This window comes from Molothrus ater, chromosome 2, assembly GCF_012460135.2.
Source record: "Molothrus ater isolate BHLD 08-10-18 breed brown headed cowbird chromosome 2, BPBGC_Mater_1.1, whole genome shotgun sequence".
Classification (NCBI taxonomy): domain Eukaryota; kingdom Metazoa; phylum Chordata; class Aves; order Passeriformes; family Icteridae; genus Molothrus; species Molothrus ater.
Window position 1 is genome coordinate 26,890,653 of NC_050479.2, and position 14,725 is coordinate 26,905,377.

Sequence of the window (14,725 nt, forward strand, 5' to 3'; positions counted from 1 at the left end):
TGCAGAGCACTGGGAGAAAGCCACCCAGCCAGCATGATTTATGCTTCCTCTTCCAGGATGTGCCCTGGAGAGGTGCTCCATGGGCACAGGTTACAGCCTCCCCAGTGCCAGCTGGGCATGGCTGGCAAACTCCCTGGGCTCACACAGTCCTGCCAGGGATGGCTGGTAGCCCGTGGGGAGCAGGATCTGCTCCTTCCAGGAGAGCTGCCAGCAGCCATGCCCATGCCATGGGAGCTCAGGAGGGGCTGTGGAGGTCAGGGTTTGATTAAGGCATGCCAGGGAAGAGGTCTGAATGCATGATGCTCAGGAGGGGACATCAAAGAAAGCTGTGGAGAAAATTTCTCCCCTGTCCAGCTGAGGTCCAGATCCCTCCCCAGACCGGGTCTGAGCAGCTCCCAAGACATGGGTGCCTGTTTAGCTCTGCTCCTTCTCTCTCCTGCCTTGGCCAGCCTGGGAAGCAGCCCAGCCTCTCTGGGGCCTGGACACCAGGGCAGAAGCAGAGGTGGTTTGCCAACAGCTCCCTACTAAGGACTCCACTCTGCTGATAACCCCACCTGATCCCTGCAAACAAAACAGTAAGGCACAAAGGGTGCTTTCTGTGTCTTAGGGATGCACTTGAGAGTTGTTCTTGGTCAGCTGAGGAGCTCTAAAGGAGGCTCACAAGGTTCAGGGCTCACAAGATTGATCAAATACAGTATATAGTATTCTTGTTCTGCTAGTGCTTGCAAAAACAATAGGATGATATACTCACTTCCAAATTTAGGAATGCCAGTATCCTTCACATTGTTTATATATATATATTTTTTTTTTTGAGAATATAAATCCTTTGGGCCAGCTCTAATGTGGATGTGATGATAATGTGGATAGGATGTACTGCATTAATGCTGTAAGGCCCTCTGGCCTTGAGTTTTCTTCCCAGCCACCCCAGAAATGACCACAGAGCCACCTCTAGCTCTCTGATCCACACCACAGGAATCACTTTTGGCACTGGAGACTTAAATACACAGTCATTTTCCAGTGTGAGTTTAACAATAAGGATGCACAGCTCACCCAGTCAAGTGTGTTTCCCTTTGCACATTGGAAAAGAGGACAGAACAGCAAACCAGGGGACCAGAGATTGTTAAAAATTAGAACAATATCCCCCACATGCAATACACATGCAATACAAGACGTACAAAGCGAACCAAAAGCAATGACCAGGACATTCATTGCTGCTTTGGTGCTCTAGAACTAAGTGGTACCACATGAGAATTGCCACTCTCCTTGCACTGAAGCAGGAGGGGTTTACCTTTCTCATCTGGCTGCTCTCTGTCAAGCAGGAATATTGTTTTATCTGGCATCCAGAGCACAGCTGAAAGCACTGTGGATTTGCCACACCAGGCTTGAACCAACCTGCTCAGATTTTGCCAGCCCAGGTGTGTTTGGAGGCCCCACTGTGTCCTGGCAGCTTCCAGGGCTGTTGGAGCAGCCCCAGCCTGGTACCTGACCAGGTGTGGTCCTGTCCCACCACAGGAGCCAAGGAAAAACAACTCAGTGTGAGCCCTCAGAGAGTGTTCAGCAGGAACCCACGATGGGCTCACATCCCACCTGGGCCATGTGTGCCACCCCCTGGGCCAGGCACCCCCAGAGCCAGGAAAGCACCCCCGGGCTTCTCCTGCTCGGGGTCAGCCTGTGCTGAGCAGCACACCCTGAGCAGGACCCGGGGCTGTGGGACAGATCCTGCAGCAGATCCTGCACCCCCATCTAGTGGCCTCAGCGGTCCCTGTGGCACCAAAGGCAGGAGGGAAAACCCCGTGAGGACATCCAGGGCTCCAGCTGCACAACGGGGGTGTCACTGAGTGACAAGGTACATCACAGCAGCTGGGATTCCCTCCTGTCACCCTGGCTGTGCTTCATCTCACCAGCTTCAGATGTCTGTGCTCTGAGATCCTGCCATGTTCTCTGCAGTCTACAGAATGGAACTGAAAATTTTTCAGGTTTGATTAATTTCATCCTAAAGCAGACATACTAAAAAGTGTTGTCAATCAGTTTAGAGAGGCCTCTCTCTTTCCCCTGACTATTGGAGGATGAGTAACTAATTGAAATGGCATGGTGGACATCTGTAACTTAGAGGGAGATCCTATTTTCTTTATCTTATGATGTCTTATTGAATCAATGTAAATACAAATCTTGCTTCTCACAGATATCACAAGAGGTTTGAGATTGCCTGTTTAAGTAACACTCCAACAGTGCTGTCAGAGTTGTGTGTGAACATATTCAGCAGAACATCATTCCCCATTCCCTGCAAAAGAAAACTCACTTCTGGTTTATGCCATTTCAAAGCCCCTAATGTCTGGTTTTGAACACTCAGCCCCTGCCACACACAAATACTGAGATGAGTGAAATTTCACAGGCAAGGATGCTGGCATAGTTGCCTGTGGAATGGAAATACTTCTCTTTGCATCCCATTACCTCCAAGCAGCACTGAGATTCTTTTAAAGGAAGAATAAAACTTCCCAGAGAGCTCACCAGCTTTGTCCTTCCTCCACTGCAGCATTGTATCCCTGCCCAAGTGACTTCCTTGACTGAGTGAAACAGCAGTGCTGTCTCAGAGACAAAGGCACTCTCAGGAGCAGTCAAAAGCCCTGATCTGAGGGGCAGGTGGGATGAGGGGTCCCCTAGAGGTCCTTCCACACTGAGTCTTCTGGTGATTGGTGATGGCAACCGGGACTAGGGCAATGGTGAACACAAGATCTGAGACACCAGAAGCGGCAACAGGCTGGGCCTGCACCTGGGACAAGAGGAAGGTGCTGGTAAGCAGGGTCTGTCTCCATCTATTCTGTCCAGGCACCAGGCAAGGAGAAGAAATTGGGATAGATTTTGAAGGGCAGGGCCAAGGAAGACAGGAAGGCAAAAGAAGTTATGGCAACCTTGCCTGCAGAGCCTGGGGAGACTCCCAGCAGCCCTGCTCTGCAGAACCCACATGCAGGGAGCCAGGGAAATGCCCCACTCTCCTCCCTGCTGGCCCCAGGCAGCTGCATGGTGGCTCACAGGGCTTTCAGCTCTGAAGGAGCACAACAGAAAACAACAGCTCTCCTTCACAGCAGGAATTGCTTAGGCAGGAGAAACATGCAAGAAATTTAATTACTGGACAGCTCAATTAAGAGAGCATCATTTAGCTCTGGGAGCCCAGTGGGCAAAACCAGCTCTGATTTTTCTACTTTAGGCTGCCATGGCCTCCTGGCTCTTGCTTTACACTGACTCTGTCAGGTCCCACCACAAGAGCTGAGCAGGCCCTTAAACACTAGAGCACTGGGCCCTTTCCAGCCCAGGAAGATGGGTCCTGTCTCTCCATGAGGATTTTCATACCTTTCTCCTCTTAATGAGACTGATGCTATCTGCCCAGGCCTGCCAGTATCTTCATCCCCTCTCCTGTTGTCACAACTTCTAAATAAAGCAAAAGCATCAGCCATCTCTGACACCAAAATAGATTGGGCACCAGCTACTCTTTGGTGAGGCTCAATGCTTAGTCCTCTCAGAGGGCTCAACAAACTGCTCTCTTTGAGGGCTTTTTGCTCACTGTTCCCTCTTCCTGCATCTTTGACAGAAATTATACCAAGGAATGATGATACTCAAACAAAGGAGATTGAGGCCCAGGTCTCTAGTGGGAAAACCAGCCTGGATCTAGTGGGCTGGTGGGGAGGATGCCAGAGCAGCCATCACACATCCTCTGGTGGTGAGGCTCTCTGGGTGGCTTGTCCTTGCCAGCTGTGCTGGTGCAGGTGTTTATGAGACTGCTGCAAACCTGGTGAGGTAGTCAGTCCAGGTTTTTCCAAAATTTCATCCTAACAACTCCCAATTATTTTACTGATTCAGTTTCATCAGTACTATTAATGGGATGCAGGAGCACAGGCAGGGCAGGCAGCAGAATCTCTCTCAGGGGGCCTTAGCACAAGAGGAGACATAGCACAGAGCAGTTCTCACAACACTGAGTGCAGGGGGAGGCAAAGCATTTGCATCTCCAGACACCACAGATGAGTCTGTCTATTTTTAAAGTTGCTTTTCTCAGCTGTGATCCTCTCTAGTCATAGGCTCTCATGGCTGCCAAAAAGATAGCTTCTATAGAGAATGAAAAGTAGGAATTCTAGCTGAGCTGAAATGCAGAAAGACTTGCCAAAGAAAGCAAAACACAAGGCGATTCAGGGTAGCCCTCCCCTTTTTTTTTGTGCACCATTTGTATTTTTATCAAGTATGTCTTTCTTCATCTTTAATTCATAAAACTCACTTCTTGTATTCCCATCATTAGATTTCTCTGCACAAACGTGATGACTACAGTTTTAGTTTCCACCATCAGAGAAATATATGGCTATGTTTATCCAAAGTATCTTTCTTAGTCAATTAAATTTACAATTTCTTACCTTTGGTACATGATGGCAATCCTGTGCACTGCTGTCATCTCTACCAAAACTTACTCATTTGCTGTAAGAGTCCATATCTAGGTTGTACTTTTGTTATGGCCTCAAGCAAACAACAAAAAGTGTACTTCCTTTTGACAGCTTTAGGACAGAATAGTGCAACTGTGACAGAGGTTAAGGATGATGAATGAATTTAGTAAAGAAAGTCAGACACCACACAGACCCCACACACGCAGAGAGAATTTGCTCTCAGCACTAAGCAGACCGATGTCACCCAGGGCATGCTTTTGGTTAAGATTCAGCAGAGCAACATTTTCAAACCAGTAAAAAGCCAATTTCTGTTTTCACCATTTCAACTTTCCTTACATCTAGCCCAGGCAGCTGGTGAGCCTTTTGTTTAATCAAGACTTCCACATCATTTTTGCAGGCAAACCTACTAACACCAGGCAAGTTTGTGGTTCAAAGTCACAGCTTTGCACAAAACCAGTAAATACAATAATGTTAAATTTTCAGGTAGGTCAGAGTGGCTCAAATGGAGTAGCAGAAGAAAAATAAGGATTGAAATTAAAGGCGTATGTAATTTGTTCACAGGTTAGGAGGGCTGGTTTCTATCCTCAAGATTAATCTCTTAGGATCCTGTTTTATTTTAGGAATCCAGAACAATTGATTCATGATGACTCTGCAATCTTTTCTTTCACAGATCATATCCAGAATCTTATCCATATAGGAATACAGTGCTTCTGTCTTAAAACTTCCTCCATTCCTCAGTACCCACTTGAGCTTTGGAATAATTTATTTACCATTTAATGACAGTAGCCCAAGAGCCAGAAGGAAATGCTGCCTTCAGTCAGCCCTGCTAGCCCAGCTGCAATGCACCCACAGAGGTGGGAAGATGCTGTTCTTTATCTCCAAGCACCACCCAGTGTCAGTCCTTACACCATATTCCTGCTGCAGAACCCATTTCCTGCACCTAATCATGGGGGCTGGCAGGGGTCACACATTCTCCTGCTACCCAGGTGAGCTTCTCACACACACCTTGGAGAAGGTGAAACTGCAGAGAGTATTGCAGAAAGAGGCTGGGAATCACACTGAAGTTCAGGTGCCTCAGACAGCTGTGTCACACAGCCAGCTGCCTTACCACATCTGGGTCCTGTCACCCCATCAGCCCTGCCCTAGCACATTGCTTCAGCAAGGGAGAAAACAGGCACAGGAACTTCTCTGGCAGTAGGAGTCCCAGGAGAGAACAGCCCAGCTTCTAACTACTTTTTTCTATCAAAAATAATTTTTTTGTCTTTCAGCCTCAGACAGAGGAGAGAAGAAAACTGACCTGATGTGCTTACTTATGCCTATTCTTTTCTTTTTCCTATTTTCTTCATTCCAGACACAAGGGATGCCATCCCAAGTTTCCCAATCAAGCTATTTCTCTAGTGTGTAGGATTTCCGACTATTTCTGAAGATAGCATCAGAAACATATGCTGCAGACACACAGGAGATAGAGGCTAAGCAAGTACTGGAAGCCCAGTTTTGACACAACCCCCTCACCAAACACACAATGTTACGCCGTAAGAAAAGCAGATTTCAAAGATTTCCTATTGACTTAAGCTAAGCTATGTTAGCAGGAGATGAAAATTATTATATATACCAGATGGGACTGAGTGAAAAAGAGACAGAGCTGGAAATGGTTTTACAGTAATTTTGTATTTAACTCTTCTCATTTCTTACAAATCTTGCGTCAGTTTCCTACCTCATTTTATGTAAAATTTTGTTTTCATAACAAGGTTTACAGTTCCTCAGCAAAACCTCACGTGTACACAATTACAGTTAAGTTCACCAGGACACTGGTGATGTGTCTTCCACTATCAGTTTGGTTTTTGTTCCTGGATGTGGTTTATCTGTTAAACCACTGCTGTCACTCACTCAGCCCAAGCGTGCCTGCAGCAGCTGGGCCACAGCAGCTTCTCGGAAGTGCACGCCTGGGTTCTGCTGAGACACCCACCCAGCAGTGAGAGTCACCTTCAACATGAGCTGAGTGACACACCCTGAGTGCCAGTCAGCAGCTCTCCACCCTGGGGGGCATTGCCCAGCCTCCCTGGAACACTCCCCAGGAGAACCAGTGTGTGCAGCTTGTCCCACACCTCAGAGCCAGAGTTCTGTGCACATGATTGTCCCGAGAGGACAGGTAAGCTCCAGGAGTAGGAACAGCAGAGACCTCAGCAAGTCCAAGGCCTTACCACAGGACAAGGGTGGTGGTTCCATGGGTCTATGAGGCAATCCATAGGCATGCAGGGTGCTGTGGGCTCAGCTCATTCCTCCTGTGTCCTGGGCAAATTTGGGAGAGAACCCCCAAAGGGGCTCCTCTAGGAAAGCAGATTCAATCGGCCCATCCCCCATTCCAGGAGAAAATATCTCCTTGGAGGAAAGTGGAAAAAACTGTTTATTAAACAATAAAACCTAAACAATATTAATCAATAAAACTCCTTGTGGCTCCAAAAGAGATGACAAACTGAGGAAGTTCCCTCCCTGGGTTCCAGTTCAGCTCACTCAGTCTCTGATCAGTCTCTCCGGTGCTGGAAATGCCGCGGGCCAGGCCTGGCCCAGCTGGCCACAGGTGGAGCTGCCGGTGCTCCCCTGGGTGTTCAGTCCAGAGCAGGTTTGAACAGATCCAAAGAAAAGGGAAAAAGGAAAAAAACCCCTCAGTTCAGGGAACTTCTTTGCCTCAGCTAGCTAAACTAACTAAAAGCAAAGGAGAGCTCTGTCCTGCTGTCTGTCCATCCGCAGACAACACAGTCCAGGAGCAGGAATGTGGAGGAGTGAGTGCAGTGTCTGAAAACAAACTGCAGCTTCTTCTCTCCTCCCTTCACTCCCTGGAACAAGTCTTAAAGGTGCAAAACTTAGTATTCAGCATAAACAGAACAAGACAACTGGGGATAAAAGCATCATATAGTCCACCTAGGACACCCTGTCCTTTCAACATGGTCTCAGCTCAGTTACTCTGCAGTAACACAAGGAACCAGTTCAAGATGTTGACCTATCTGAGCAAGCTTTCTTTGCTAAGGTAGTTCATGGCTGGCTCAGATGCCCAGTCTGCCTCACTGTAGAGTCCCACGGGTGCAATGCTGACAAGAAAAGGGGTGGGTGGGGATGGGATGAGGAGCAAGGATGGGACTTGGCAGGTTTCACTCACAAGGATCTTCACCCATGGCCCCCACTCTCAGCAGATGATGTGCCAAGAGGCATGCTGGGGGGCACTGTGAATTTAAAAAGACTCCAAACATGGACACAGTTCTCAGAAATAAACCATTTCTTTTAATTGGCAAGTAGAACACACATTACAGGTCATTAGTATTTTATAAACAATATTAAGTTACAAATACATGTTAAAAATTGCAGTTCATGGCAGCTAAAAGCTTGGAGTCCTAAATGCATCTTTGCAACGCTTCATTACTTCCCTTTCCCCAGTCTGCTGGGTGAAGATGAATAAAAGATCATCTATCATCTACTAGAAGGTGGTCTACTATATATTCAAACAAAACCAAAACTTAATTCCTAAGAACATCACTAACAGAGGCATTCAAAGTACTTTAGCCATCTTAAATCATGTCAGATGCAATGAGGACACAGTTAAGAATTATTCTTTAACACATGAAGCAAAGACAGACATCTTCACATTAAACTGATCAATGCTTTCTGATCCAACTCAGCTTAAAACCTGTACTAGCTTCTACCCCAGAGAGGCCTAAAGTCCATCATGCAGGCTTCCAAGCCATCAAAGCTAGATGTTTGTGTATCAGACCCTTACATAGAGAAAAATTATGGTGTACAGCTAAACAGCATACATAAATATGCATTGAATATTTAGAAGATCTTTATTCCTTCTCCTTTTGTTGGTATTAGTGAGATACACAGCTCATTCCATTTTTACTATACTCATAGTATTACCAAGTTATCACTATGCATGTTAATATACTAAATATCATTTAACAAGTCTCCTTTAAAAAGTATTTAAAAACATTTTTGGAAAAGTAGAAATCTATTTTCCAGAAAAGCAAGTGGTACTAGGATAGCATGGACTCCAGTGCATAAACATCCTTTCAGAGAAAACCCATCCTGACGACTTTTGTGCCTGGGAATCAGCATGTCTCAGCTGCCAGATTCATATTCTATTTGTCCTTCTCACTGTGCTGATAAAAGGTCATCAAAATCAGCTTACCTTTACTTTCAGTTGGCAGACTTTCAAAGATTACCATTCACTGGACTGTGTAAGAGACATGTAGCTCTGACATGAGTTCATCTCTTTCCTACTCATATTTATGAGAGTCAGTTTTATTACACTGCTGAGATTGCATCTTCAAATCCAAAGTCTGCTGAATGTGCCTGGAGAAATGACTTCGTATCTCAAAAATATCAAGAGTACCATTCAGATTTGAATTTCTATTAAAAACTGTGCACAGTTAGCAAAAATTACACTGCTGTAAAAACAAAAGGCCTGCTCCTTGGCCTGCTCAGAATACACACTACAATGTAGAGGATTACACCAGAGGGATTTTTCTCTGCTTCTTTTCTAAATGCAGGCATTAAAAGTAAAGTGTTACTAAGCTTTTCCTAAGAGAGCACGCAGGGGATGTGCCATAATATACATTAATCAGGAACAAAAAACAGTAACAAACAACCTTTCTAGAAAATGCTGCATATTAGCAGCATGCTTGGTTTCCAAAACACAAGGAATTGCGGGGAGTTGTCAAGATGAAGTCCACACACCTTGATCATTGAACTGATCACTAGATTCCAAGAAACCAAAGCAAATTTAAAAATACACATGACAACTGCCCAGAAGGCAGGGTTTTATCATCTGTCAATAACCAGATGAATAAAGTGCATAGCAACTATTATAACAGTTTCTTGAAAAGAGAATACATTTACCAAGTCTCAAAGTTTGTAAGCTTGACACTTATCCATACATTTTGCTACATGTGTGGCTTCCCTTTTGTTTTGCTATTTAGCATCACTAATCAACCCTTCAGCACTGTCCTGCGATTTCCTTTGCACTTCATATGGAATGTGCTGAGATCTCTGACTGTTGCCTGATGTATGTCTGGAAGCTCTTGTCACCAATGGGATGTTCTCTAAAAGAAAAGAAAAAAACAGTTTTACACATAGAGCCAATTGTCAGGACATGAAAATGTCAGAACAGAAGGTGGAACACACAGGAACTTCTTCCCTAAATTTGATTTTCAGAGTTGTAATTGTAATGTTAATACTGCATTTTACTTGAGCTAGAACTGACTGAATTGATCCTCTCTTTTGTCAGCCATATGCAGAATGCTTTATGTGTACACTAAATACAGTCATGTGGCTGTGTCAATTACTCTTTCCATTTTTAAACCAACACTCCAAGATAAGCTGGTAAACACATCTATCTTCTGCTATTAACTACTGCTCAGCTCACCAGCATGGGCTCAAAATTTAAAACCAACAGTATAACAAACCCAAATTTAAATTTTATGAATGAAACTGCATTAAAAACAAGCATTAAAAAATTCACTTCAGTGCTTTAAAATATTGTGATATAAATACTAAGTCACAGTGCTATTCTGTATGTATTTGCAGGACCTTTTTTGGACAAAATACAGTGAAACCCAGAGCATAGGCAAGGGAAATACCATCTTCCAGGACTGCTCCCCTGTTTGTACAACCCATTGCACTTACTGGCTTCCATACTTTGTCTTCTTAAATTTATCCCTCTTATATTGAGCGTGCTCCTGCTCTAAATTTCCAACACCTTCAATAATCAGCTTTAGTGTTTTATATGTCTCCTTAGGGTCATCAATGATGAATGTAGAATATTCTTCCTCTTCAGGTCCATCATATACAGATTTGCTCCCACAGGCCTCTGGAGAAAAAAAAATGAAGTACAGGAATAGATATGAGGCAGGAGGCAAAAAAGCAAGACAAGCAGACTAAAAATATTCAGTCTGGGCTTCATACAGTTTCTTGGTTTGCTTCTGTATGGCCACCACAGAACTGTGGCTGACATCAACAGCATAAGTTTTGCTGGGCAGTTGGGAGGCACAGAGGGTGTCCCATGCTCGTTCCCTCCTCCTCGTCTTGTACAGAAGGGGCAGCAAGCCTGGCAGCTGCTCCTGGCTTGGTGGGAAGCTGTCCTTTGCTGCACAGACAATGCTTTAATCTCAATTGTCACTATCTGCACACCATGCACGCATTTGGAAACTCACACAGGCCTGCCTCTGCCACTGTGCTGCCTGCTTGGTCTGCACAAAGTCAAGTACTCACTTGTGGGGACAGGTTCCACCCCCAGGCAGCAACCAGAGGCTGAATTTGAAAACATTACAGGCTGAAGTAGTCGCGTTTTACCACATTACCCCTAAAAGATTCATACAATAAGCATAAGCAGAATATGCCATAACTACTGCCTGGTTGCCTGCTTTATGACATATCCAAAGGGGCAAGTTATCCTTCTATGCTTCTGATCTTAGCAGGGAGCCTCCTGAATAAGAGATCTGGACGTTGATTACACATGAACATTTGCAACATAGTTCCCATGTGATCTACTCCTGCACTGTAGTGGGGGCAGAAGGGAAAAGAAGGGAAAAGAAGGGAAAAGAAGGGAAAAGAAGGGAAAAGAAGGGAAAAGAAGGGAAAAGAAGGGAAAAGAAGGGAAAAGAAGGGAAAAAAGAGTATTTTACTTTGTCTCTCCTTCTAGCTTTACTGCTGTCCCAGTCTCAGCTTTCAAATTGCCTTCCCCTTGCTGCACTGTCTGTGCCAGACCTGCGTCCTTTTCCCCAGCACTGACACTCGATGCTGGCTCTGGCAGAGAGGATTCGGAACAGGGGAAAGCTGGGCACCAGTTCAGACAGCTCGGAAGTGGTGAGGATCTTGAGTTTGCAATTGCACAGCAGCCAGGAACAGATTAAAGTGCTTTTCCAGTCTGTGTGTTTGACACCACTGGCTTATCTCATATTATAAAATAAAGTCCTATTTAAAGATCAGTGCCACAGTGAAGGCTTCCCTGCCACTCCCTGTGCTAAACTGAGATTTCAAGTCTGGCACTGCGTACACCGGATACTTCTCTTGGCATGCCTACTAGTACCAACTTCCTCTGCTGTCCCTCCTTTCTTTTATCCTTTCCATCACTTCTCTTCTTCCCTCAGCTCCTGAAAGTTTCCCAGCCAAAACTCCCCTTTTCAACATTTCACAGGCATCCACACGTCATCCTCGATGGGTAATTCTAAAAGAGCCTTTCCAAAGAAACCATTTGTATCCAGCCTGTTCTTAGGCTCTGAATCAGGGAATGTGCGTGCACATGACTTCTGCTAACACAAAACCATATTCCACTGAAACCTCAAGTTTGCTGGTGCAAGCTCTTGTCAGGATCAGTAAACCTCTGGTTCAGTGCTGGCTCTGCTTTGTCAATTCAGAGCCTCCAAGCAACGCCCTGTGCCTATGCTATTTTAGGATGATGTGGTTAAGACCGTATTTCAAACAACTGTTAGTACGCAAAGAACTTTTTACAGACCATGAGACTGCACCAAAAATAATACACACAACTGCCTCAAGACAGCAGAAGGGGAAACAAGTGGAATAAAGGCCACTATGTTCTAGGATGTGATCTGCAAGGCTGGTTGAGCCAGAACATCCAACTTCTCACAGGCATTTTTGCCTTGGTAAGTGAATTGGAGATGTAATGATCTTTAATCCTCACCTTGCATTTTTTCCAATTTTGGCATATACAGGTTGAAAAGAGAGTAGATGCGCTCAGTTTCTCGATCTCCATCTATATCCAGTTGTATATTTGCTGGCAGGCCTCTGTAAGCATCAGGAAGAGAGGTAAAAGTTATATGCTAAACAGTGTATTATGGCACATGAAGCACTTAACAGGGAAAACAAAGTAAAAGTGAGTTCTCATGACAGCCAACAGATTGTGTGTAACAGAGCTCAAAACCTTCAATTCTTTCCCAAAAGAAGAGAAGTTCAAATTTATTTATGCCTCTATTTATCCAGCACCCTTTCACTGACTTGAAAGTGAAGACTGCATCTGTATCCAGCCATTATGGTGAATTAGACAGCTACAGCCAGATGGAGGAGCCAAAGCACTGAACTTCCAACTACCCAGGTCTTGTATCTTAGTCCACCACTACAGTCTTGTGATTTCTCTCAGTTTAGATGAAAATCACTTCCTACAAACCAGACAGTACATCTTTGTTTAAGAGAGAACATGAACAGCCCCCTGAAAAAATCAGTTTAGAATTAAATCTATCAGCAGATGAATGCTTCAGGAATTTACAAACAAGATATTGAATGGATTTTGGACATTTTTATTAATGACAGATGATCAAAATCAATGTATTTTTAATTCCACAGTCACCTCCTATTACCATCTCTAACTCTAAAAAGTCAACATCTCAATCCAAACATGCAGAATCAGGAATACCAACAGATGGCCTTTGAACACCTGTACACCTGGCAAATCCTGGTTAGCTTTGCCCCTGCAAGTCACCTTGCCATGGCACATTAAACCCTTACCCTGTGCAGGGTGTGCAGCCAGGGGTGTTGTCTGCAGTAGCTTTACAGCACAGCCAGTGGCCATTGAGATAGGCTGAGGGATGGTAGACCGTCAGGCGCTTCTTGTTGCACTGGCTAACTTTGGTGAGGATATCGATCCAGTCCTTGGCCTCCACACAATTATTTGCTTGGATATACAGGACTCTCCTTTCAGGCTGGATCACCTGGAACATCTGCAAATAAAGCACAGAATAAAGCACCAGAATGAGTCAGTGAACCTAGGACTAGAATCAGAGTGAAGATTTATTGCAGGAAAAACAAAGCATAATAAAAGAATGGACCAATAAATACATTTCAACACAAATACAACCAAGCAGCAAATGTGCCCTTAAAAGAACAAGACCTTTCACCTGGTACAAGGAATAAGATACCATTCCTGTAGGAGATGATTTACAAATAGCTAATATCAACTTGCTGCTTGGGTCTCAACAAGACTTGTTGTCAGCCTCAGGGAAGCAATTTTAGTAATGCTGCAACTCCAAGTTTTGGAAGGCTGACAGAGGAACCCAGTGCTGGCCTGAAAGGAAATACTCATCAGCAGGAGGCAGAAAAGAGAAAAGCGAGAGTCTGGATCCAGCCTTAGCGACAGCTTTGCCTTCGTATTACCATTTCTCTAGTCCTTCTAGTACCTGTTTTCAGCATGACCATTGCCTTTTAGTAACTTCCATGCTTCTGCACCCAACTATAGCTGCTATTAGATGATCACAGAAATACTGTTTCTCTTTGATTGACATCTGGTGGTTTAAATAATTACACATTAATTCTGTGTTATAGCTTGACCACTGAAAATCTTATCTAAAGCTCTCCTGTCTGTTCAAAACAGCTTGCAACCTAGAAGGGTATTTACTTTCCTCCTCTTGAAGAAGGAACATTTTGATGCACAGCCTTATTGCTTGATTACACTGATCACACACTGAAGATTACTAAGCTCAAGTTAGTGATCCTGGCTGCAAATTTTGGAAAGGTAAATTTCCTTCATTTCCTCTAGCTTCTGCAAATACTTAGTTTTAATGCATTTTCTTCTCTCTTACAGGTATGCCTAAATTATCCTTCTCCCTTCTACTTCTTCACTTAATTATTCAAATCATTAGACATTACATTGCCAGATGGAATACAATTTTATAAACAGCCGGTTTCATTGTGCTGTTTGAAAAAGAAAACCAGAGAGGTGCACACACACACACACAAAAAAACCAAAAAAACCACAACAAAACCCATACAAACAAACCAAACAATAAGACCAAACCAGACTCAACAAAATGGAAATTTGCCTTTGTTTGTTACATAGGCCTGGAAGACTGGCTTGAATTCTGCACCTAGCTGGTTGGGAGAATGTTGCAGACTGGTACCAAGCACAGTCCTTTCTTCCTTTGTGATACTTTCAAATGTGCATCATGCCAAATAGCAAAGGGAAAATTTAAACAATCATTTCCCTGGATTTAGCAGGGAAGAACTACTGGTATCAGACAATTGGTCTGATATTAGTCCCTAATGGTATCAGACAATGATTAGAAAGAAAGGCACAATGCACCATGGCAGTGTAGGAACTGCTTGGTGGGATCAGTCCAACAGTGCCAATTACACACCAAAGAGTCCTTTCAATAAAACTCTTCAGGGCATAACTGGCAATTTGAGTTTGGGATGGAAGGAAGAAAAAGGAAGACAGGAGCATGCAGTTCAACTCTCTATTAACACAGAGCTACAAGGAAAAGAATTTTAATGTCCTGCTGGGCTAAATGGAACCTCCTGCA

At 44.3% G+C, this 14,725-nt stretch overlaps 1 protein-coding gene across 1 annotated transcript in view; it reads right to left on the bottom strand.

Annotated features, from left to right (window-relative positions):
- Positions 1-7,677: 7,677 nt before the first annotated feature.
- The window catches only part of RASA3 (RAS p21 protein activator 3), a 130,063-nt gene continuing 123,015 nt past the window's right edge, over positions 7,678-14,725 (bottom strand). Inside the window, exons 21-24 of the mRNA XM_036386801.2 lie at positions 12,936-13,147; positions 12,115-12,218; positions 10,101-10,284; positions 7,678-9,517 (exon numbers count right to left, since the gene is read on the bottom strand). Coding sequence (XP_036242694.1) covers positions 9,442-9,517; positions 10,101-10,284; positions 12,115-12,218; positions 12,936-13,147 — 576 coding nt within the window. The 3' untranslated portion in view covers positions 7,678-9,441. The remainder of the gene's footprint in view (positions 9,518-10,100; positions 10,285-12,114; positions 12,219-12,935; positions 13,148-14,725) is intronic.